Source organism: Haemorhous mexicanus, chromosome 2 (genome assembly GCF_027477595.1).
Source record: "Haemorhous mexicanus isolate bHaeMex1 chromosome 2, bHaeMex1.pri, whole genome shotgun sequence".
NCBI lineage: Eukaryota > Metazoa > Chordata > Aves > Passeriformes > Fringillidae > Haemorhous > Haemorhous mexicanus.
The window spans coordinates 89,203,109-89,225,533 of NC_082342.1; the positions used below are offsets into that span (position 1 = coordinate 89,203,109).

At 40.0% G+C, this 22,425-nt stretch overlaps 1 protein-coding gene across 4 annotated transcripts in view; it reads left to right on the forward strand.

Moving 5' to 3' along the window:
• The window catches only part of SLC9A7 (solute carrier family 9 member A7), a 69,127-nt gene that overhangs the window by 33,849 nt on the left and 12,853 nt on the right, over positions 1-22,425 (forward strand). For 3 of the 4 annotated variants that reach the window (XM_059839426.1, XM_059839425.1, XM_059839423.1), the window contains 11 exons: positions 630-706; positions 1,351-1,463; positions 2,815-2,920; positions 3,207-3,353; positions 6,632-6,732; positions 7,068-7,156; positions 7,269-7,382; positions 9,724-9,835; positions 11,184-11,337; positions 16,941-17,000; positions 21,703-21,766. In XM_059839426.1, the coding sequence (XP_059695409.1) occupies positions 630-706; positions 1,351-1,463; positions 2,815-2,920; positions 3,207-3,353; positions 6,632-6,732; positions 7,068-7,156; positions 7,269-7,382; positions 9,724-9,835; positions 11,184-11,337; positions 16,941-17,000; positions 21,703-21,766 (1,137 nt within the window). The remainder of the gene's footprint in view (positions 1-629; positions 707-1,350; positions 1,464-2,814; positions 2,921-3,206; positions 3,354-6,631; positions 6,733-7,067; positions 7,157-7,268; positions 7,383-9,723; positions 9,836-11,183; positions 11,338-16,940; positions 17,001-21,702; positions 21,767-22,425) is intronic. The other variant, XM_059839424.1, reaches the window with a different exon arrangement.

Genomic DNA, 22,425 nt, shown 5'->3' on the forward strand with positions numbered 1-22,425 from the left:
TTTTTTTAATGAGAGATTGCTGATTCGTTCAGGCTTGTAGTCTCCTTTCAGGCATTTACTTACAGTAAGAAAAATCTCATTTCCTCCAGAGATGGTTAGGTCATATTGTTTTAAGAGAAAATACATATATTTTTGAGTATAAATGTATTAAACCTTACTTAATTTTGCTGATTTGCTTTCCTTTGAACTTAGCCAGACATTGATGTCAGTTTCATTTGAAGTAAATGATGTTCTGTTATGAATTGGTTTGGTCCTTCTGAAATGTCCAAAATGCAGTAAATTATGCTGAGAGGCAGACCTAACCCTGAATCCCAGTGGAGATGTGCCAGACCCTTAATGGCAGAAGGGCCCAGATTCTGATCTTGCTTGAAGACACCATGAATTGGTGCTGGTTTCTGTCAATAAGCCTTCTGTCAGAAAGCTACATGTAGGGTCTAATGCATGGCACAGATCTGGTTTATTCAATTTATTCAAGTTAGATTGAATTTACATAGCAGTAATTGAAATGTTTCTCTGAAATGGATGTGTGTTTCTGTGTATTGATACAAGTGAAGTAGTGTGCTACATGGTTCTGAATGGGCAATATAACTTTCCTGAAGTAAGTATATAAACCTCTTTTTCTTGTGCAGAGACACTTTTTCAGGAATTTGGGGTCCATTTTGGCTTATGCCTTTTTAGGAACAGCTGTGTCTTGTTTTATTATTGGGTAAGTGAACTCTGATATCAGTTCCTCTCTACACTAAAGCTTAAGCTGATGAAGCACACTCTCTGTCTTTGCCTGCATATCTATATTTTATGTATGTATACACACACACATTTAATTTAAGATAGCTGGTCATGTTGGTTTGCTTGCCTACAGTCTCTTATCCTGCTCATATTACTGTGTCTTGTATAAGGATATTCTGAATAACAGAAATTCTGAATTGTATTGGTGACCTTGGCTTGTGTCTCAAGGAATTTCTCTAGAGAAGTAATCTATTATTAGAAATTGTTCTTACCTCAGAGCTTTTGGTCTATGTATTGTGTTGGGAGAAATAGTACTGAGGGGAATGTTGAGCAGAGAAAACTTGGTGGAAAATGGAAGAAACATGTAGACTCTGTGTTGATTGTGTGAAGATTTCAGACGTACTGGTTTTATACGATGTCTCCTGGATCATATATTGCTTGATTTGCTTCATTGGGAAAAGAGGAAAGTTCACTTGGAGAGCTTAGTGCTACACTGTGGCAGGGTCCCACTGGGCTATAGCATAAACAAGCAGGTCTGAAATACTGTTGCTTGTGCTTTCCCTCGGTCTTTCTGACAGGCACCAGATTGTTTGACTTGGGATGTTTCCTCTTCTTTCTCTTCAGGAATCTCATGTATGGGGTTGTGAAGCTAATGAAGTTGGTGGGTCAGCTGTCTGATAAATTCTATTATACAGACTGCCTCCTCTTTGGAGCGATAATATCTGCCACTGATCCAGGTACCTTGATGAACATTTTTAATGACCTTCCAAAATAACCTTATTGTTAGGATTTCAGCTGCATATTAACAGGACTCTATTTTCAGTTATGTCATATTAGTATCTCTGAACCTCTTCTCTGAAACACATGCAAATTCTGAGTATTTTGAAAGCTGCTCTCTGCTGATTTATGACTGAACTGGCATGACACCATGGTATATTTGGAGAAAAGTCCAATTCTCTCCTGTTCAAATACTTAAATGTTTTTTGTTAAGTGGCTTCTTCAATGTTCTTTGTTAAGTGTGCATCAAGTTTAGGATGGCAGATAGATTAAATTATTGCTTTTTCTGGATAGCAGGACTTCCTTCTTCAGCTACATTGCTTGGGGCTGGGTAGTTTAGGAGCAGTATTTTTAGTTTAAGAGCAGTATTTGAAACTTTTAGCTTTTTTAGGTGGAAGATTTTCTGTTCCTCTTTCAAATAAACTTCATGTTTTATAAGTTAAGGCAGAAGAATGCTTTTCTGGCCAAGTAATTCAGCTTTTGCCCAAATAATGTAGACATCCTTCAGAGTCAAGCAGGCTCACGTTGAAGTCTCCACTTGAGAGATCAGTTTATAGGGCTGGCAAAGGTCAGGGGCTAGGGTGGGGAGTGCTGAAGTGTGCAGCTTGACATTTAAAGCAGTTTATTTGAGGTGCTTAGTGGTGATTAGTGTGAAAACGGGAAATAGCTCCTGTGATTGAGCTGAGCTCTGAACAGCTGGTGGTTGCATACAATTTATGCAAAAAATCACCGTGTGATTTTTGAAGTGCGTATATGGGAACATCTTCAAGATCATGGTCTTTCATCTCAGAATTTTCTTGAAAGAATGATTATAAATATTTAGCACTCTTGTCCTTTTTAAATGATGTGGAAGTTCACACCTGTGGCGTAATGGATACTTAGGGGAACACTTGGGATCATTTGTACTATTTTACAATGGCTGAAATAATTAACCTGTGTCAGCAATCCATACAGATTTTAAAAGCAGGAAGAGCTGTGCAACATTTTGTTTGCTGTTTCATACGGAATATGTTCTAAAATAATATCAGGGCTTTTGGAGAAGGGCGTTGTCTGCCCCATGCCCCTTGCTCAGGGGGGGCCTTGCTGTGAGCACTGTGCAGAGGGGAGGACAAAAGAGCCACCTCTTAATGGAGCTGCCCTAAAACTGACGGAGGAATTGCTTACTTGTAGGTAAACATGACTATGGTTTCCCATTTTAGTTTTGATGCTGTTACTTCAGTTCCTGGGTTTTCTTGCTTTAGCCAGACTGGAAAGTCAATTCCACAGCTCGTGCCGTCGTTGCAGTGTTGTTTTCCTCTTTTCCTTCTGTAGTTACCGTGCTAGCAATATTTAATGAGCTGCATGCTGATGTTGATCTCTACGCCCTTCTGTTTGGAGAGAGCGTGTTGAATGATGCTGTTGCCATTGTATTATCCTCGTAAGTAACTATGGGAATTTCTACTCTGAAATTACTCAACTGCTTTTGGCATTTATCTAAAATAAATGCTTTTTCTGAGAAATGTTATTTTAAGTTTAAATTGATTGCCTTTAACTGGATTGATAACCATAGCAAACATTTTCCAAGGCCCCTAAGGCATACATAGGCCAGAATGACACATATGTCTTTGGCATGGGATTGTCTCCCTGTAGCTCAGGTAGTGTTGCTACAGAAAAAATCTTTCCTGGTGCCACTTCTTACTTGTCATTGTGTTCTCTCTTTCTAGATCTATAGTTGCCTACCAGCCAACAGGTGAAAATACCCATGCTTTTGATGCTGCAGCATTTTTCAAGTCTGTTGGTGTTTTCCTGGGAATATTCAGTGGTTCTTTCATGATGGGAGCAGTGACAGGGGTTGTGACAGCTCTGATATCCTTTTTCATATTTGGTATTCCAGCTGAGATGGCACACGTGGATATTATCAGGGCTTTCCTGTTTCCCATTATAGCAGAATTGACTCTAGCTTGTTTAATTCTGAGTGTGAAGATGTGATCAGTATTCATTTGACTTCTTTTCTATAGAAAGACATTATAGGTACCCACAGAAATCAACCCTTTCTAATAAAACTGAGGCTGTAGTAGAAGTTTTAGTGATATTGCCACAGCAAACCAAGGCATGTCCTAACAATGTCTAGTTTCTTTTTATGGATTATAAAACCTAGGTTTTTTATTAGTCTTGAAAGACATCTCCTATGATAATTGGTATTTGATTCTGTCTTCAGCAAAATCTCTCAGCTGTTTCTGACCCCCACAGCATTCTTTGAGTCCTGCATTTAAACTTTTTGCCAGAAATCTGATGTCATACATCTTGGATAAGATTCTATCTCTGTGAAAGTTTTACTCAATAACATGAGGTGCCTTGCATAATCTGTTCCATTCTCCTGATGCTTGTTACTGTTAATTGGTTAGGTCTGAGGTGCTTAGCAAGCAATCTGTGTGGGTCTTGTTTTAGGCTCAGGCAGTAGACCTTCAGCCTGACCTACTCCAGGAGTCATGATGCTTCTTCAGGAACAAAACCAAGTCTTTGCTTTCTGTCAGGCAAGCATAGCCATATTTGTACATATCCCAGGCGTCTCTGATGTGCCTAGGCTTCTGAACACTGACCTGAAAGGGGTAAAATGTGATATTCTGCACAGTGATCATGAACCTGTGACTCTGAAGCAGTACTGCCTGAACTGTATCTTATATACACGCTGTGCAGATTTTCCTGACATGTCTGCATGACAGAAACCCTTTAAGTAGAAAGGGGAAGATGTGCTGTTGATGCTTTAATCTTCAGTCTCAGTTCCACTGATCTGCAAGCTATGTGACCCAGAACCATGATTCCTCCTCTGGCTTTTAGGCTACCAGCCATCCATGGCTCTCACTGCTCAAATGCAGTTGTGGGTTTTGGCTGAAATGCATCTGGATCCACTTTGTAAAATTATGCTTCTGAAGCAGCAGCCAGTCCTTGTTTTTTTCTAATGGTTGTGCTCAGGAAGGTGATGTGAGGCTGTTCAGAACAAAGCCTCTGTGGTGGCATTTTGTATATGTGGTGGGGATTTTTTTATTTTTGTTGTGTTTTGGTTTTGTTTTGTTCTTTTTCTTAGGTTGTTTAGTTATACTACTATTTTATTTTTTAAACATCCTCAATGTCATGCAATGATCTATAAGCAAAAAAAAATTGCATTTTACTATTCATAGCTGATTAGAACCCATGAATTAAGGATTAAGTTAATATCCCTATAGCATGAAGTACCTATACCTGTACCTCTTTGAGTAAGGGGTTTCATGCAGCCATGCACTATCCTTTGAGAATAAATTGCTCAGTTTCCAAATTTGCAGATAATATACAAGGACTTATTCTGCCTTTCAGCAAGCTGTCTCAGTATTTTTTTAAATAGCTAAGTTATAGTACCATATTGTATATTTTTACTAAATTGCAGCATCTGACTGGTTGAAAAGATGTGAAATACAAGGTCATGTCTAACAAATAAAATAAATAAGAAAAAATAAATAATAATTTAGCTTTAGGTAACATTTCAATTTGATCAATTATATTAAATAATAAAATGTTTTTCTTTTCTTACCTTTCAGTTTGAGCTTCCTCCAAAATGATGAGCACAGGTTTTCATTTCAGATTTAATGAAATATTTTTGTATGATTACTGACAATAGCAGCAAAGGGAATAAACAGTTTGATTCACAAAACTGCCAGAAAAGACTGGAAATAAGGAACTGTTTCTGACAAGTCCTCTTGCCTAACTTTGGGGGAACAAGGTTCAACTTCTTCCTCTCCCCTGTAGTGACTGTGGCTATCCAGTTTCCTTAGGCATCCATGAATGTCCCTTGAGTCAGGCACTGGGATTATCTGAGTACCCTGTGGGGAAATGGGTTCCAATTTTTGTTATGGTGGATGTTGCTGCTTTAGAAGCATGATCTTAGAAAATAGATCTGTTTGGTGGAAGTGGTGGGGAGGAATTCAGCTGAGCTCAGAAGTTTTAGATGTGGTTTCTGTGCAGAATTAACAGCTGTTTAAAAATTATGCTGTGTTTTATATTTAGTGTAATGCCAACATGGAGATGGATTTTTTTTTTTTAAGGATGCTCTGAGCTTTGTTTTGAGAGCAACCTTCTGACAAAGTAAGGTCATGGCTGAAGGTGTGTCTGGAGTATATATTTGCCCTAGTCCAAGTTAGCAGAGAATGTCAGCAAGAAGTAGGTGTGAGTGGAGAGTTGGCACTGATTGCCTTCATATGAACAGTGCCTAGCTCTTTGCACCTCAGATACAGATACAGCGTGCTGTTCAGCGTGTACCTGCTGCCAGAGTAGCGCTCAGGAAAAAAACCAACACTGAAAGGATTCTATAAATAGGTGAACAACTTTTTTTTGTAGTGTGTGAAGAGCTAAATTTAACACTGCTAAAGTCTGTTTTGCTTCTTCAGTAGCTGTATGAATTGTTAATCCAGTGTGTGCTTTGATGTTCCTCAGGTTTTGCTCTCCTCTGCAAGATGAACTTGTTTTTTCTTTCCTTTGAAAGACTGAGCTGCTCTGAGTTGGCTTTTTCTCTAAACACATCAGCACAAGGAGAGGAAATACATTTGTAGGCAGCAATTGTTTTGCCTTAAAAATACTGAAGTAACCATGCTTGCTGGAAAAGGCTAATTAACAAATCTGAGGAGAAAATTTCTTGTTGATCTTAGGGTTGCTGTAGTCAAGGACAGCTCTGTAAATTAAATGCTTTTGAATTTGTTTTATGCATTATTTTAAGGTAGGATTGGGACTCATAATTGAGGTTGGTAGGGTGAACAAAACATCATTCCCCCACCAATCCCCTGAAAAGCCAAGGCACACACAGTCTAAAAGGAACAGCAGGTAAATATCCCTTCCTTGCTAGCACTTCAAGGGGAATCATAGAATAAGATAATATTACTTCTAGGAGCTGGAGCCATGCTTTATGCTATGGATATACAACAAAAATAACCAAAACTGATTGTTGACAAGTTGAGTCTGAACTTTTCCTTGATGTGTTGGAATTTGCATTCTTCAGCATCAAAAGTGTTTTGTTTTCCAGCAAGCAGGGGCTTCTGAAACATAAAAGTGTTTTTCAGAAGTACTGGGAACAGAGTAGCCAAAGGATTTCCTTTTGATCCCTTAACAAGTGACTTAACGTGACAAAGTTTACCAAGTTGCACTGCTTCCCCCTGCTGGAAACGGCTCTCTTCTTCTTGATGTCCTGGAGCACTTTCTTGCTTGCAGAAGCGTGTGGATTTACTGGTGAGTTGCTTGGATTTAAGCGCAGAAGTCCATTTCAGCAGCTATTTTTCCACTTTTTCACTAAAGCTTTTCAATGAGAAATAAAGTTGTGCTTAAAGTTGGGTTGTTGGGTTTTTTTGCCTTCTGCTCCATGTTGAAGCTGCAGCTCACTGTGTAGCAAAGGCAATGGTTTGGCTCAGACACCATCTCCCTAACCTGGTATCTCACTCACTTGAATGGACGAGTCATAAAAACTCAAGGTTAAGGATTCTCTATAATTAAATGGAGCTGGTGAAGGGAAAGTGTGGTGGGCTGGCAGTAAACCGGCTGATTTTCACATGTGGTTCTGTTCACAGGTGTGGTGGCTGTCCTCTTCTGTGGAATTACCCAGGCACATTATACATACAATAACTTGTCCGTTGAATCAAGAAGTCGCACTAAGCAGGCAAGGATGTCTTTTACCTTTCTTACAGTGCATTGCTGTAGTAGTCCATGTGCTTTTGTTTTTACAACATCTTTTTTACTTGGCCTTTAACATGTGATGGTTTTCTCTCTAGCTCTTTGAAGTGTTGCACTTCCTGGCTGAGAACTTCATATTTTCTTACATGGGCTTGGCACTGTTTACTTTCCAGAAGCACATATTCAGCCCAGTTTTCATTATTGGAGCTTTTGTATCCTTTTTCACATTGTGTGAAGTTTCTCTAGTTTCTTATGTGCCCAAAAACTTGTAATGTCTGTTGGCTTTATCAAACAGAGAATGGTGACTGGCCTAAGTTTTCCTAATGTCTTGGAGGCACAATAATTTGGAGAAAAATCTTTGGTTACACCTTACATCAAAGCCCTAAGCCTCTGTGCCTCATAGTTGTTGGCTCTGTACCTGAATGTTAGAAGCCATATAATTTCACTAGATAAAGAAATGAATATGCTTTACTGCGTGCTTTGGCTATTGGCAGCCAACACTGCTTGTGTTGTTCTTGTATTTTAACTCTGGAGACCTAGAAAAGGATTATTTCTTCTCTCCACTTCCAGTGGCCCCTTGAGAAGGTAAGGGGCAAACTTCAAATACATAAAAAGGAATGTGGGTGAATAGATCATCTTTGAGCAATTCCCCAGAGGTCAGGTGATGGGAGAGGAAGGAACTCAGCTGGGGTGCAGGCCATTACATGAAGGGTACACAATTAAAGGTTCTGCCATTGTCTCTGGTTGGTTTGGTACCTGCCTCTCAAACTCCCCAGAACTGAATACTTTGTAGTAGTCACACCCATGTAAGCTCTGCTTCCTGCCCCTGATGAAATGGAACTCTCTCCTCACTATATTCCTGGCTGCTTGAAAATTCAGCAGAATTATAAGTGTGCATGAAGAAATGGCAACCAGTCTTCATTTCCCTCTTCCTGCTGTAGGAGTAGGGCTGTTGGCAATGGAGCTAAAACCCTGAAAAAGGACATATAAAGATGGCCATGTATGAGATGTACTTATTTTCTCTTCTTTCTACTGTTTTCTGTACTACTTCTCAGGATTTACCACATCTGTTTTTATTTTCCTTTGGCCATTTACTTATTTCTGGAACAGTAATAGATTTTCTGCTGTTTTGCCTCATGCCCACTTTCCTGGCCTAAGAAATGCTCCAGAGCCCTGCAGATATTGGATAAAGATATGAACAGAATAGTTGCACCTGGTATACTAAACCATGCAATTTTTCATGCTTATTGAGGCCTTCCATCTGCTCTCAAGTTGTGCTGTCTGTCCTGGGTTTGTTTTCAGTAGTTGTTTCTCTGCCTACTTGCCTTTTAATACATTTTCCACATCTTTTTCTACCAATTGCACTTAACCTCTGTTACCTCTTGAGTGCTTTTCTACCTTTGTGAGGAGGGCAACTAGTACTAGCACCCGTGTTTTACTCAGCACCTGTGGTCCCCATTGAGTTAACAACTTGCAAAGGTAAAATGTAGAGACATCACCAGTTGTTGAAAGTGAAAGGCTGGACTGTAAAGACAGAGCTAGAGCCTCAGCATCCTTGGCAAAATCTTATCTATTATTCCTACATACATTAGTCTTGATGGCTTCTGTTGTCTGATTTCTGCAGTCCTCAAAAGGACTGGTATAAAAGTTGCTTGGAATAGTTATGTGAGGGTAATTGTACAAAGTAATAATCAAAATCTGATTTTCCTAGATATATTCCCTGCTGACAGTATTGCTTTACTTTAGTTTGGCAACAACCCAGTGGTGTCTAGAGCTCTTATATTCTCTTTATTTCTTTTCCATGGTAGATGTATTATTCTTCAAATGTTCCCATCCCAGCAGCAAATTGTCAGTGTTTGTTTGGCTTCTGGCCGTGTTGGCATTTTATAGGATTTCAGCCAACCACTCCAGTTTTTCCTAAAGTGCTCCTTATACAGCTGAGAGTGTTTTCAGCTTTCTGCTTCTTCACTGGATGTTTTGCAGCACAGTAGGCATGCTTACCACCTACTGTCATGAATTTCTGCAATACTCTTTCATTATTCTTTTTCAGCTTCATTCTGGTGCTGACAAATGGATTTTGGATTTATATTCTGAGTAACTCTGTACAGGTGTTTGCTAGCCATTAGGATATTTTGCCTCTGCAGGAGGGGTGACCACTTGCTGGTCTTAAGTTGGTTTCCCCTCTGTATACAAGGCTGCATTTCTTTTGTGCCAAAACTCAAAACTGAATGGTGCTGGTGATAATTGTTTAAAGTGGGAATTTTCAAAGTAAAGCCTTAATTTGTACAATTGGTCATTTTAATACTAGGTATAATTTCACTGTGCATCTAAAAACTTAGTTATATTAGTAAAAATGTGCATTTTGTGCAATCACTTGTGAACACACAAATTGCATTAAGTTGGGGAAAGACTGCTTCAGATACACAGCTACAGGAAGAACACTTGATATCATGATGTAAATCTCTCATTAAAACAAAAGCTTCATGTTAAAGCCAGGTAGCAAAAACTGCATACCTCAGGAAAAAGAAATCCTTAACCCTCAGCTGCAAACAGGTTGCAATCTTTTTGGGCAGAGCTGCACATATCTACCCCCTCTCCTTCTTGTTGAATTTGGGCAGAAGGCATAAGATCAGCTGGAGCTTTCAGCACATGATGATGTTTTCAGGTAAGAGCAAAAATTCTGGGCAAGGCAAAAAGTCTTAGTTTTAACTCATAAGCAATCGACTCTGCTACCTTCTGTTTTTGTGATCCACATTCATGCATCCTAAAGGGAAGGCTTACTTACTGATTGTTGCAGCATGCCATCAGGTGTCTTTCAGCCTTTACAGAGTGTGCCATGTCTGGGGTGGGTGAAATGCTACCTGCTCACAGCAGGCAGCACCTGAAGCTGGGAATAGAGCATTTTCATTCGAAGTGCTTGTGAAGGACATGGGAGAATTGGGATGTATCTCTTCTAAAAGGTTATTTCTAACTGAGAAGATGTTCACATTGTGCAGAAATAGATACCTGCTGAGAAAATCGAGGTGTATTTGTGGGTACCCTTTCCCATTTAATTGGACAAATTTGACTTAAATTGTCTTGTAATTTGTCATACAGACACTGTCTAAATTTATAATTTAAGGCAAATTATATATTGTGTGTCTAAACATGTGCATCTTCAAGAAGTTCCAGGGAATCCTCTGTACAAAAGAGGATAGAGCCAGGCTATTTTCAGCGGTGCCCTGTGCCAGGCCCAGAAATAATGGGCACAAACTGGAACACACGAGGTTTTCTGTTTGAACATCAGGAAACCTTTTTTACTATGTCCAAGCATTGTACAAATTGTCCAGAGAAGTTGTGGCATCTCCATCCATATTCAAAAGCCACGTGGATGTGGTCCTGTGCAACCTAGTGCAGGTGGAGCAGGGGTTGTTCAAACAGGGGAATTGGACCAGATGAACTCCAGGGGTTCCTTAAGAAACCTTAACCATCCTGTGATTCCTTTACATAAGAGGTCTGCAGGTGGTCCAGTGCCATGGCTTGTTCTTGCTAGTGAAGTTTCATAACTGGGAGCAGAGGAGAGGAGGAAAGATATAGTCTGCCTGTGACCATGTAATTAACTAGAATTTCTGGCTGATAAAAATGTCAGGTCAAGAACTCACATTTCAATTATGAATTCAACTGGAAATGTCTGAATTTTTATCTGATTCAGGGAGCTGCTTAACTTACATAATGTTTTGCTGTTGTTCACAACTTGTTTGTTTCTGTCTTCCTTTCCTGTTAGTTTCTGGAAGTATTTACACATTTTCACAGCACTCCTGGATTCTGTAAGTTATAGGAAACCAGGAGAGTTACAATATTCTGTTGTAAATTATCCCAAGGCATAATTTATCAGGGAATCTAAGGAAATTAAAAGCTGCTGGATCCCAGTGCTTTCTGCCTGACACTTTGTGGGGGGGAGCAAGCAAAGGTGCTGTTTTCTCCACAGTCACATCTGCACTTCTGAAGCTGTGCTGTTTCATTCTTTCTGATAGGTCTCAGGGGAGCCATGGCATTTGCTCTGGCTATACGAGATACTGCTACCTACTCCCACCAAATGATGTTCTCAACAACTCTGCTCATCGTGTTTTTCACTGTGTGGATTGTTGGTGGAGGCACAACCCCCATGCTGTCGTGGCTGAACATCAGGTTGGTGATGCAGCTGTGTGCTGGGGAAACTTCACTTTTCAACAGGCAGCTGTGCTAATTTGGCACAGTTCTACAGAACTTGTTTCATGCTTGCTAGAAGAATTTAGAACATGGTATTTATACATACATATATATATATATATATAGGTATTTAGGACATGATATTTTATAGAGGAAGGTGCTAGTGCAATCTGGTGAAGAAAATGTTCTAATGCTGCTGGGATTCAGCCTAAAGGTGCTCTGGTGCTCTGCAAGAAGGTTTCTAGGTCTATGTCAGTCCAGCAGGATATGGAATAGTGTTGCCTGATAAAGCAGCTCTATATTGAAAATAAAGAATTAATCTAGTCCCACATAAACTTCATATTATACTAAGACTGTTCCCTTTCTTTTGGCTCTCTATAATGGGCCTGCTAAGGTTTTTAATTTCAGTAAATTCTTTATTGGGTGGTGCTAAGGTGAATGTACTTTAAACAAAACCTGATGTTATCTAAGTAACTGGGATAAATGGGATCCTGCTGGTCTTTGGGGTATGTTTCCTCCTGTTTTGAGGAGATCTGTGAAAATGGTAAGTTGCATGATTATAGATGTCTGACTATAAATCCTAAGCTAATACTTAGTACTTTTGACTGCATGTACTTTCATATTTGAGACTATTCATCAAGAGATATGCTAAAGAATCACAAATCAATCATTGTTAAAGTCATATATATTATAATTTTGGAAGTTTTGGCAGTTTGGGAGGCAAAGAAAAATAGAGGAGAATTAAAACAATACAAGCTGTGCAAGCCTTGAGTGCAACCAACCATTACCTCTATCACAGGGCTCCTTCAGTCATCAGCAGTAGGACAGGACTGAATTCCTGCATGTGCCCCAGCCCTTGGCCAGCTGCAAAATCATTCTGAGGTAGCAGCTTTTTTCCTCCCACCCTCCTCCATCGGAACCAGGAAGCATCCCAGATTATGCACTTCCTCCTTTAGCTAATCTAGTCAGTAGTGAGACTCCATAAGCCTGGCTGATGAGCTGGTCCTGCAGGCAGAGAGGACTAACCCCATATCCATCCCAGGCTTGTCCCTCGAGGTGGCTAGGCTGGCAAAAGTCATTAGTGTGACCAACAAGGCAGAACAGCTGTAAAGGCTCTGGTACCATTCCTAGAGAAGTAACTACCAAAAGGTAGCTGACTGAAGCACAGTTTTGAGTGTTTAGCTGTAGTTTTAGGGGGGAGATTTACCCATCCTTGCGAGTAAGCAGTAATTTTAACTGTCACTTTTTTGGCATGGTTGACAGAAAATAAAGGCTTAACTTTCCTGTCAAAGGAAGGATAACATATATAACAAGGGAACTCTGCATAGGAAGCATTTTAGAGAACTGCGTGGGTCTGCCTGCAGCTGGCTCGGTAGGCACTGGCCTGACAGATGCAGCCTGCGCCCTCTGGGACAGCATGGAATCAGATTTGTGCCAGGAGGTGGCGGCCGTGTGCAACTGATCGAGAGTGTGAGGCTTGGTGCTGGCGAGGTACCCCCAGTGGTTAGAACATTTTCTGCTGGGGAGAAAAAAAAAAAAAAAAAAAAAAAAAAAAAAAAAAAAGGCACAAATTATTTTCCAGCTGAATTTTTAAATCATGCTAGTTATCTCTTTTCCATTCCGTTCTACTCAGTGGAAGGGGTAAACAGGAGGAGAGGAATCTGTCCCAGCACTGTCCCAGTGCCTCGCTCAGCAGCAGTGCATAGTGCTGATGCAGTCCCGAGGCTGAGCAGCAGGTAACTTGTCCCTAGGATGCCTGCTGAGCCTTGGAACTTGCCATTAAATTCGATTGCCAGAGGCTGGAAATAAGTGGTGGGTGCATGCAGGATTATTTAGCAGAAAAGAGGTTATAAGATAAAAGGTGGTTTGCTTCCTAGATGAAGTGAAGGGATGTAATAATAAATGCCATGTCTATGTTGGACTTAAATGTCAGGATTTCTGGGGACTCCTAAGAGTCTGGTTCTGATGTGAAGGTCATACCCATTGTACCAGGAAGGCAGGCAGGCTAGTCAGCCTTTACCAAGTCCTCATGAAGTATTTGGCCTTTCTTCAGTGTGGATGTAAGTAGAAGGCCCATGTCTGGGCAAATCAGAGGAGCCAGGACAGACATCAAAACCAAGGGGGCTTATTTAAGGTGGTGCCTGCATGATTCAAGTAGAACTGTAGCAGGGAGCTGACTCCAGCCAGGAGTGTCAGCCTGGCCTGATACTGTGAGCTCATGGGGAAGCAGCTGTGTGCATGCAAGGGGAAATGCCTAGACAGGGATCCAGAATTGCTTGGCTGTGGCTTGGAGGAAGAGGCACTCGCCTTCTGGCCACACCATTAGCTGTGTAGCATTTGGGATGCGTGCTTGGTTCTTTATTTACTGCTGGTCCCCTCCCTCCCATGATACAAAATATTAAAAGTAGGTAAGGGGCAGAGAGGCTAATGTGCAAATTAAGTTTGGTAAAATAAAAAGCAGTATAAGGAGGAAAACAGGCAAAAAATACTCTCTGCCTTCTCTTGCTGTCCTGAAAATGTCAGATATTCAGATGAGCAGTTATTTTTTCAGATAGGGTAGGTTACCAGGGACCACTGACCAGGCTTTTACATACAGCTAAGCAGCAAAGAACCTATGGTTTGCAGCAGAGGCTTAACTTCAGTTTACTGCTTAACTGGTTGGAAAAGTGAGGTCACAACTTCAAAATCTGAGTAGAAAAATAACAGGATCTTGAGATGCTTTTGATTTCTGCCACTTGACACTGAGGAAAATAAAAAACAACACCAGAAACTGGAGTTCAAGCTGTGATATCGTGTGTTAGAGTTCCTTGGCTGACTCTCAGTGAGACACATCCAACATTTGAGTGGTGAACAGTTATATTTTCTTAGTAGTAGATGTTTTTTTTCCTTAGAAACTAAAGCATGACCTGGACATTAAAAATATAGTCTCATCCTTTAAGACCTAAACCAAGAAACAATTTCCTGGCTGAAGCTTTAACAGTTTCAGCAAACTTGAGAGCTATGTAAATCAAAACCGCTGGCAAAATTCCTCTTTTCATAAAAATAGCTGACTTCTTGTTTCATTTATCTGTCAGAGGAAAAAAAAGGGAACTTCTAGCATTTGTATTGCTAAACAATGTGTTTTCCATTTTTGATTAGAGGTTAGTGACCTGGTTCTTTTCATGTTCAATGAAGCAACACATGGATTAGTGCCTTCCTCTCCTTCATAACCTGCTGCAAATGCAGAAGTTATTGCTTATTTTAATGAAGTAATTTCTGTTATACTTAGAAACCTTTTTATAAATCTCAAAGCATTATACCTTACACTTTAATTCAGATTTCTTTTTACCATAAAAGCTAAAGGTTGCACTGACAAGCCCAACTTAAATATTTAGTGTCTTATGTCTGACTTTGCATATGCAATCTTTAAAGAGTTTCCTATTTAGTGATTTTTCTTTTCCTGTAAAAGAGGAAACTGAAAAAGAAATGTAGAAACATGAACTCTCATCCAGCTGCTATGTGAACTACCTGGCTAACTGGGATGGTGGTAAAAGTGTTGGCTTGGTGGTTATTCTCCATTCTCTTACCAGGTGGTGCAGGGATAAAATGTGCATTGCACACCACACCTCGGTGTGCTGCGATGGCAGGAGGAGAGTGCTGCTGCTGGGATCCAGCCTCATGCTGTGTTCCAGGCTGGGCTGGGGGATGTCTGACAGGAGGTTCCATCCTCCTGTTTAGCAGCCTGTTTCCATTATGGTCTTAGATCCTTCACTGCCTTCAGCCACTCTGCTGCCCTTGAAGGCAGGTGCACAAACACAGGGGCTGTCCTTTGCCCTCTGTTGTGAGCTTTTCCCTCACCCATCTCTTTCTGTACTGTTTCTTCCAGTTGTCTTTCCCTAGTTTTTCTGTTCTTCCTCCTTTCCCAATCTCCATTTTTTTTATCATTAGTCTTGGATCTCCCTTAATAGTGGGGCAGTGCAGCCTCCAAGCCTCCAGCCTCACCCCTCTGGGCTTTTCCCTTAGTAGGAAAGAGATTACCTCTTCCTCTGGAAGTCTGGAAGTGAGCATGGGAGATGTTTCCTTTTCTCTCTTCTCATTCTCTGAAACACAGCAATTCAGACCACAGAGGAAAAGTGTGGGGAAGACCCTGGAGTGGGAGTAGGGTTGAGACACATCAGGTTGAGACACACTGGAGCAGGAGCTGGGTTGAGGCACATCTAGAGCACATAGATGGCGTGAGTTAAGCTGCCAAGCTCTGGCCAGCCTTGGCCAAACAATGACTGCAGTCATTGTCTTGGTTAGGTGAAGTGAGCAAATACCCAAAGGCATCCTAAAACTACTCGACAACTTTTCCTAATTTCAGAGGTTTTTAGGGATTGGGTTTTAATTTTTTTAAAACATGGTGGTGGGAGTTCTCTTCTTCTCAGCCATCTTCTCAGAAACTGTTGAACTCTTCAAAAATAGCTAAAATTTTCCAAAAATGCTGCACTCATTACAGACATCTGGGAAAACTTTAGTATACTAACTTGGCAAAGATACAGGAAAGAGAAAGAAGTCATAGAAGGGAAGTTATTGGGGAGTTTTTAATTTTAGTTTTTGCTGTACATGCAGAACCATCTCCGTGATGGCGTTGGGGAGCAGAGTACTCTGACCTGGAGTGTATGTTGGCCTGGGAAAAGAGCTATTGAACCTGGAATCCAAATCAAAGCTATCTCAAGTCTGGTATTTGTCTCAATATTCAAGGATTAGATGAGTACATGCTTTTTGTATCACAAGCTATGGCCTTAAATATTTGGTTAGTCAAGATGTCAGCCTGCAACCAGTGTGTACACCTGCTTTTTCTAAAGTGAGGTCTCTGTGGATTTCTGATGATCTGGGCTTTTATTTTACACAAGCAATTTATTGTTCATGACACATGCCTTTGTGGAAAAATAAAGGGGGGACAAAACCCCCGCAGGCTGCTAAGGAATGTATGTGAAAAATACTGGAAAACAAGCTTGTTTTCATTTGCACCTAAAACAAACCCCAGAAACAGAACTGAAAAAGGCAAAGCAATGAGTAAAACCAGACTCTGATATGACTGGAAATTAAATCAAAAACTGATAGTCGAATTTAGTTAAAACAATGGAGTGATTTAGTGCTTGTTCCAGTTGGTTTGGAGTGCTCTGAAACCAGGCAGTATTGGTGATCCCTCTCACACATGTACAGCTTCCCATCACTGCTTCCTGTGATGTCTCTTTCTCTTTCAGACCATGTGCAGGTCTGAAGTGGTAGGAATCATCTCAGATTGGCTCTGTCACTGAATCTGGTTTTCTGGGGAATGCAGTCTGTCATTAATACAGATGTATTGCCAGCTGGGATCTGAATGTATGAAGAATATTACTGGATATGTCAATCATAAATTGCTGCTGTTGCTAATTTTGGTTTTTTTAGTCACTTTGTCATTGCTCTGCCATTGTTTTTCATGTATGTTTTGCCTTTTTTGATTGGGTATGGATTTTTTTGTTGTTGTTGTTGGTTTGTTTTGTTTTGCTGAAGAGCTCTGTAGAGTCCCCATCTCATGAGCATTTTGTTACTCACATTGCATTCTTGTACTGTACCAGAGTTGGTGACCATGTTCCATCGGTGGAAGAGATGAGTGAAAGCCACTGGCTGTATTTCAGGTGACACTGTGCTTTCCTTGATACCACATTAACCTGGTGCTTGGCTTTTTTCCTCTTTGTAACACTGAGTGTGTGCTCTTTTTCTATACTGTGGCATGCTGCTGCTGCTTCTTTTCTGAGAATACTATAGATGTTCCTCAACTCTGGGTCTGTTCACTTATTCTGAGCTGTGAGAGTGTGGATCACACATCATGTCTAAAAAATGAAACCATAAAACACATTCTTTCACTCTGTGTATAGATATTTAATAAAGCCAAACTTGAATCTCTGACCTTGGAAGACTTGAGAGCTGAAAAAGATTATAAGATCAAATAATGGATTTGACCTTATAATATTTAATCACAAAGGTATTCTTAACCATTGCTTGAGGTTATTTTGTGTAACTCTTCAGGTTGGAAGGAACTTCATAGGTGATTTAGCCCAGCCTTTTTGGGGATATATTTTCAAAAACAGATATCAACCAGAGAATACTAGGATTCTGGTATGGTGTTTTTAGAACAGATAAATGGTTAGAGAGAGAATTTAAAATAAGATAAATCTCTCACTGACATCTATAGGCAATATGTATGTACATATGTGTATGTGTGTATATAAAAACATACAGAATATTTATGTAAAGAAAGTTCTTTGGGATGGGGTAATGAAAGGTTTTCATGTACATTGTCACACTTGAAGGTTTCCAGCAAACCACTAGATTTGCCAGAGATGCAATGTGTTAGTTTGTGCAGACAATCTGAGAACTATTATCTGTTGCAGTCATTCTTGGCTGTTGCAATAGTAACTACACATGCTAAATCTAATAATGCCTGCTATTTCAGTAACTTGTCATCCATGTGTTGTAGGGCCCTGGAAAAGTTTCTGAAGTTTCAGAAGAAATCATTCCACCCATTTAAAAATGATGCAGCAGAGAACTTGATGTAGTTCTAGATGCCTTTTTTCCATTCATTTCCATCCACTTAGCTCAGTTTTGTGTGTGAACCACTTTCTCCCACACTGTTTAAATTACTGAATTATACATAAGCTTAATGCTTTGAGAGTTCAAGTCTGAGTAGCTCCTCTCCTACATGTGGTGCTGGAGTTGTAGCTGTAGGATAAAGACCAAGAAGTCCAGGAGTCAGTTAAGGGCAGAAATGCTGTGTTTTGGTGCTGGCATTAGGAGCTCAAGACTAGTCTCTTTGCTGTTACAGAGATCTTAAAGCATTAAAAGTCTCTTTTGCCTTAAAAAGAAGTTTTCATAAGGGAGGAGTGAAGAAATACACTTAAATGGGAATAATTTGACTACAGCATACTCTTGTCTACAAATTTCAATGACCTTCTCAAGGCTGAAATAAAGGTGTCTGAGCTTTACATACTAGTAATTGTCTGTACTGGAGGAATAAAGTGTCTATCAGATACCAAAGTTAAGTAAAAGGGGAAGTAAATGGATTTTTCACTGATTTTGAAACATATATGCATTGTTACAGCTGAAAAACTGCTCATATTCTTCATCCAAAATCATCTTTTTAAGAGTTACTTATTTGTACAGCCTTGCAGGCTGTACAAATACAACTGCTGCAAGAGGCTCTCAGAGTGGAGGGGAAAACAAAGATGCTTGCTGGCATCTGTACTGCCTTGGCCTTGGCTGTGCCACATCTGCTGTGCCCCTCAGTCCCCATCACAGAGGTGCCTCTTCAATAAAACATTGTTTTTACCCTGCCTTTCTGCTAGGGGTTTGAGCAAAACAGCCCAGCCTTGAGCAGGGCTGCCCTCTCTGTGCTCTGACCTCTGGGAGGGGATCTGTGTGAATCCACCCAGTAACAGTTTAATTGATAAAGCAGGTTAGATAATTGAGAGCTGATATTGACCTTTGCAGCACATGGAAATGACAGGAAACTTTCGAAATATATTAAGCATAGGAAATAGATTTTTTTTTTAGTTCAGCATAAGAAGAAAATCAATGTTGAAGACATACATGCATCAGCCTTACATGTACTTTTAATTATTTAAAGATGAAGTAACTAATTATTTAATTATTTAAAGATGAAGTAACTGTTTTCTGTGCTTCTTTTCACTGTAAAAGAGGTTAGGACAGACTTGACTGGTTTTTAGTATTGTTTTGTTTCAGGTGATAAAAGTGACACTTCCTTAGAATTGTTGGGGCTGCAAAAAACGGTGATGCTTGTCATGAGATAAGGGTATTTAGCCTCGAAACTTAGGCAGGCTTGCTACCAAAAAGTTAAGCTTCCTATATAATTGATGCTAGAATAGAGGATAAAAGCATATTGTTTGAAAGATACAAAATGTAATTGTGAGAATTCAAAATGGCAATGTATTTGGTGTTAATGTCTGAACTGAGGAACAGATTTTGAGAGTGATTTTTTTTTTGTAATGTGATTTATGGAAAATAATTATTTATAAATATTCAAAATATTAATTCATTTGAAGAATAACTTTGAAAAAAAGTTAAATGAACAAGCCTGTGTGGATATACTAGTTCAATATTGAAAGAAACGTTTGTGGTATGATTTTTTTTTTCCCCTAAAATTTGAACCATTTCAATACAGAAAAGGTTTTTTTGCCTCTTCAGCACAACAGTGAACCCAAATTCCTGGTCTGTGATATATTATGACTTTTCACTGAACAGTGTCTTTATCCTGCTTTGGTCTTCCATTAAGCCCCATTTCTCTGCCTAAGGGCAGTTAAAATTCTCAAAACAAATGCACAACCTTGTAAGTCAAGTAAAAGCTGAGACACTGAATTGTTTGGTTCTCTTACATGCTGTGAAGTGAATAGGTAGCCCAGGGAGTAAAAACTATTTGGGGAATGTGAGCTATGTTCATCTTCTGGAACAAACTTCTTGAACTCCCCGTTCACACTGTCAGCTACGCAGCCAACCTGAGCCTGGTTGCTTTGCATAGCACATTGCACCTTCCCCCTCGTGCAGTTTGGAAAGCCACAAGTATTTTTCTTTTCTTTTCATGTGCACTTATGCATACTCTTATGTATATACATATATTTCTGTACTGAGTTGGTTTCCTGGTGTTGTTTGTCAGCTTTCTGCATTAGAACCCAGTTTCCCTGCCAAAGCCTGTTCTTATGTACTGATAGCCAAGGCAGCAACACTTCAGCCCTTGTGAGCTCTCAGAGCTCTTGTGTGTGCTGTTTTATTTTAGCATGTGTTACAATCCAGTACTCAATCTGTCTATCCAACATTCCCTTAAACTGGTGAAGCTTTTCAGAGGCTGGTCAGTGCCAAGGAATTTGCAGGCTAAATGTGCCTAAAGTTCGAGACGACTCTATATATGGAAAAAGGAAGTAATGAGGAAAGAACAAGATGCTTAGAAAAAAAGAAAAAAAAAATCCAAGCAAAGGACTGGGTCAGCACTAGTTTTATGAGGCTGCTGCAGAGCAGCCTTCTGGATTTTCTCTGAACTACATTAATTCATGTGAGGCCTTGAGATGGCTGTGAGTCCACAAGGATGACTTTAAACTTTTCTTCTTCTATTATTCTATCAAAGATGCTGCCCTGGAAGCTATTTGAAAGTGTTCTCTTTTTATTTGATCCAAGCATGATGTCCCTGGGACAAACCAATGATATGGTCTGAGCAGCAAGGTTCTCTTGGCTTCTGGTGATTCTTAGGGCTGGTGCATAAACACCATGGCTATCAAATGATTAGCTGACAAAAAGTCTGAGTAACAAGGACATTGCACCAAACCAGCTCAGTCCCTTCTAAGAGAGTAGAAGTGACAATGTTAACAAAATCTTATTGTTTGAAATGGCTGTTACATGTGTTTCCCCACACTTACTATGTGACATGGTGGAACTGAAACACAGCACATTTGAGACTGAGAATCTTATCTGACTTTTGAGGTTGGAGGCTTAGGTTCTACAAGAAATGACAGAGATCAGGACATGAATAGGATATAAAATAGACAAGTCCAGTCTACCCCCAAACCAGACCAGAAAAACCTGAACATAATTACAAGGATTAAATGCCATTCTTGGATAGGAGCCCTGTTTGCAAGGATGGTTCAGTAATAAGATGCTTTCTAACTATGCAAAAGTGAGTAGACAGTTTCTTCTTAACATATTGTTCTGTCAACACCCTCATTACACAAACCCTTCCTCACTCAGATGGAGGGCTGGACTACAGGCCACGTGCTAGTTCACTGTGGTTATGTTGTGTTAGGTGAATGAAACTTGCAGCAAATTAATGTTATGACACTTTATAAAATTTTTTTTTGCTTCCCATAGTGCTTTAACACATGGAGTGTGTGTGTCTTTTTAAAATCGTGTATTTCAGTCATTCTCAGATTTATCTGGCAGTTATTTGCTGGGGAAATATTTAGGCTGGGCTTTATCCTTAGTTTCTGTTTTCTTCCTGCTGAATACAAGGGATACTCTCCACTGAAGAGGATGCCATCCACTTTTTAAGGCAAAAATAGTATTTTCCATTGTTCTAAAAAAATTGGCAACAAAGGTAAGCAGTAGATGTTGATGGTGACCTAGAGTTAAAGCAGTTTCTTGAGTGAAAATGTATCTTGGTTATATCTGTGTAACTGCAGTGGAGTAATGGACAGCTCTTCTTCAATCTGTTCTTATAACCTCTCTGATGCAGCTTTGCTGGGTGCTTAAAGTGCTTTTAAAATGCATTCTGCCAAACTTACAGCATTTGCAGCCCTCAGTAACACCACTTGCTTTGTTTTCCTAATGTTTCTGTAGGGTTGGGGTTGACCCAGATCAGGATCCTCCACCTACTAATGACAGCTTTCAAGTCTTACAAGGAGTAAGTAATTACATAACTTCTCTATTAGGCTGATCTTGTTTTATAACTAAGACAATAGAAAACTGCAGAAGTTGCATGCATGGATAAAACCTTTCTGTCCTAGCTGGCAAGTCAGTAGGGGATTTTGCTTTGTAACATTCAAGTAATGCCCACTGAAAAACATTCAGTGATTCTGGGTTTAATGCTGTCATGGTCACATTTTTGCGTATACGTAAGGCATCACAAACCTCCCCAAATCTACTAATACTCTGTATAACAATGTACTTTCCTCTTCCCCCACCTGCCCAACGTGCTTGCTCCCAGCATGCTACTGCACAAATTGTTCTTCCCAGTTCAGAGGTAATACTGCTGGCTCCCCTTCCTTAGCTGATACCAAATTTTAGCCCTTGGGCTTGTTAGAATCCAAGATTAGGTTTGCTAATCTGATCTTGACTCTTGTATACCAAACCACATGCCAGCTGGATCCTGCCTGGACTACCTATCACCTGGGTGTGGCAGAAGGAGCACGGGCAAATTGCCATTTGTATTCAGCAAATTGTTGCTGTGAATCTTTAGTGAAGCTTTCCATGATCAGTAACAACCCAAGAGTTGACTTTTTTTTCCTCCTGAAATATGCTATTGGCAAACAAGATCATTGGAGGAATGTTGTTCATAGCAGA